Below are 2,540 nucleotides of genomic sequence, written 5' to 3' on the forward strand. Positions count from 1 at the left end.
TGCAATTGAGGCTTTAACATATGATCATTCGGCAACCATAGAGGCATGCTTTCTTTAACATGCATCCTGTTAGTCCATATTGCAATAGTTAGAATCTTCTTCTAATGACCTTTTTATTTGAATTGTCATTTCTCACAGTGCTTAGCAGAACCTCTAAAACCTCAATATGAAGGAGGTATTATAAATAACCCAGGATTCAACAGTGGTCTGAATGGTTGGTCTAAATTTGGTGATGGGGAGATTGAAGAGAGGAACTCAAAAGAAGGCAACACTTTTGCCGTTGCTCATACAAGAAACAATTCTTACGACAGTTTCTCGCAGAAGCTTTACATGCATAAGGGAAAACATTACACTTTCTCTGGTAATTATTCAAGTGAAAAAGAGTTCAATCCATTTCATATATAGACAAGGTTTCATAAAATTTTATTTTTTTATTTTTTCCTTCCTGACAAAAGCTAATGTTCTTTCAGCTTGGATTCAAGTAAGTGAAGGAAAGGAGCCAGTAAGTGCTATTGTTAAAACAAGAAGGGGCTACAAAAATGTGGGTACAATTGTTGCAGAGTCAGGCTGCTGGTCTATGCTTAAAGGTGGTCTTACTGTCAATTCCTCCGGGCTTGCTAAATTATATTTTGAGGTACATAATAATTTGAATCCTGTAATTGCAAAATTTAAGTTTTTATATTGAACTTCAAAAAGGATACAAAACTGCTTCCGTCGATGTCAATAAATTAGCTTGGCAACCAAATGTAAGCAAGTGACAATGACTACGCGTTTAATTTCATTACAGAAGAATTGGACATAATCGCGTATAAGTGTATTCATTTTGTCAAAAGAACATACTTTATTTCATTACAACATCGCCAGCCAATTCTATCAAAAGCCGTTTTCTGATGATGCAAGCAATTAGATACTTATTTATGCATACCAATATTATAATTATTGTTATCTACATAAGCAGTTAGAATTCTAATTTCTGACACTTGAGTCGTCTCTGTTTCAGAGCAAAAACACTAGTGTGGAGATATGGGTAGATAGTGTCTCACTGCAGCCGTTCACCAAAGAGCAATGGAGATCACACCAAGATCAAAATATCGAGAAGGTACAACACAGAAACATAAAATAAGCTACTATGAATGCAAATATGCAATTATGAATACCCCCTATTGATACGTATGACAATAATATTGGTTTATGACAACAACGTCCTGCAGATACGTAAGAAAAAGGTCAGGATTCACGCAATCGACTCTCAAGGCAAAGTTCTTGCTGGAGCAAAGGTCTCAATCAAACAAAACACGGCAGCTTTCCCATTTGGATCAGCCATAAATAATGAGATTTTGAACAATCAAGCCTACCAGAACTGGTTTACCTCCAGATTCACTGTGACTGTTTTTGAAAACGAGATGAAGTGGTACAGTAATGAAAAGACACGAGGCAAGGTAGACTATTCTGTTTCAGATGCAATGCTTAACTTTGCCAAACAACATGGAATTGCTGTTCGAGGCCATAACATCCTCTGGGATGATCCAACGTATCAGCCCTCGTGGGTCAAATCACTTCCAACTGATGAACTTAGACAAGCAGCTGACCAACGGGTCAACTCTGTTGTTTCCAAGTACGCTGGGCAAGTTATCCACTGGGATGTTGTTAACGAGAATCTACATCACTCATTCTTCGAAGATAAACTTGGGAAGAATTTTTCGGCAGCTGTCTTTCAAAACACGCATCAGCTTGATCCCAAGGCAACCTTGTTTTTGAATGATTTTAGTACCATAGAGTCGAGCGGAGATGCAAAGGCAGCACCATCTGTGTATCTTCAGAAGTTGAGAGAAATTCAGTCATACGGAGGCAATAAGGCACAAGTCATAGGGATTGGGCTTGAGGGCCATTTCAAAGAACCCAACATTCCGTACATGAGATCTGGCATTGATACTCTTGCTGCAACTGGGATGCCTATATGGCTTACCGAAGTGGACGTAAATCAAAGCCCAGACACGGTACTTCTCTATCCAAATATCAAGTAGCTAAGAACTTGCAGCTTGGTTATGGATTTATTCTATTCACATCATCACATGTATGTATACTACCCACCTAATATCATTCTTTCATAATTTAATCGTTGCTGTTTCGGCGTGAACAGGCACATTACTTAGAGGAGATACTGAGGGAGGCACACTCCCACCCTGCAGTCCAGGGCATTATATTATGGACAGCATGGCATCCGAATGGATGTTGGAGGATGTGTTTGACTGACAACAATTTTAAAAATCTCCCGCAAGGTGATGTTGTTGACAAGCTAATCCAAGAATGGAAAACGCATGGGGAAGGTATAACAGATAGCAATGGCTTCTTTGAGACCTCGCTCTTCCATGGGGATTACGACGTGAAAATAAGTCATCCAACAACAAATTCATCCTTGGCTCGGAGCTTTAAAGTGACAAAAGCAGAATCTACACAGGGAACAACACTCCATGTACAACTAAATGGCATATAATTAAGTTCAATGCTGCTTTTCAATCTCAACATGTAACTAAGTTTTT

The 2,540-nt window shown here is 38.8% G+C and overlaps 1 protein-coding gene across 1 annotated transcript; it reads left to right on the forward strand.

Moving 5' to 3' along the window:
- On the forward strand, window positions 1-2,540 carry LOC147520876 (endo-1,4-beta-xylanase 5-like). Its single transcript, XM_086594989.1, has 6 exons — window positions 1-43; window positions 139-361; window positions 471-634; window positions 1,001-1,099; window positions 1,212-1,997; window positions 2,141-2,540. Exons 2-6 carry the CDS (start codon window positions 331-333, stop codon window positions 2,492-2,494), a joined length of 1,434 nt encoding a protein of 477 aa, XP_086451115.1. The 5' UTR covers window positions 1-43; window positions 139-330; the 3' UTR covers window positions 2,495-2,540.

Source organism: Coptis chinensis, chromosome 2, assembly GCF_015680905.1.
Source record: "Coptis chinensis isolate HL-2020 chromosome 2, ASM1568090v1, whole genome shotgun sequence".
NCBI lineage: Eukaryota > Viridiplantae > Streptophyta > Magnoliopsida > Ranunculales > Ranunculaceae > Coptis > Coptis chinensis.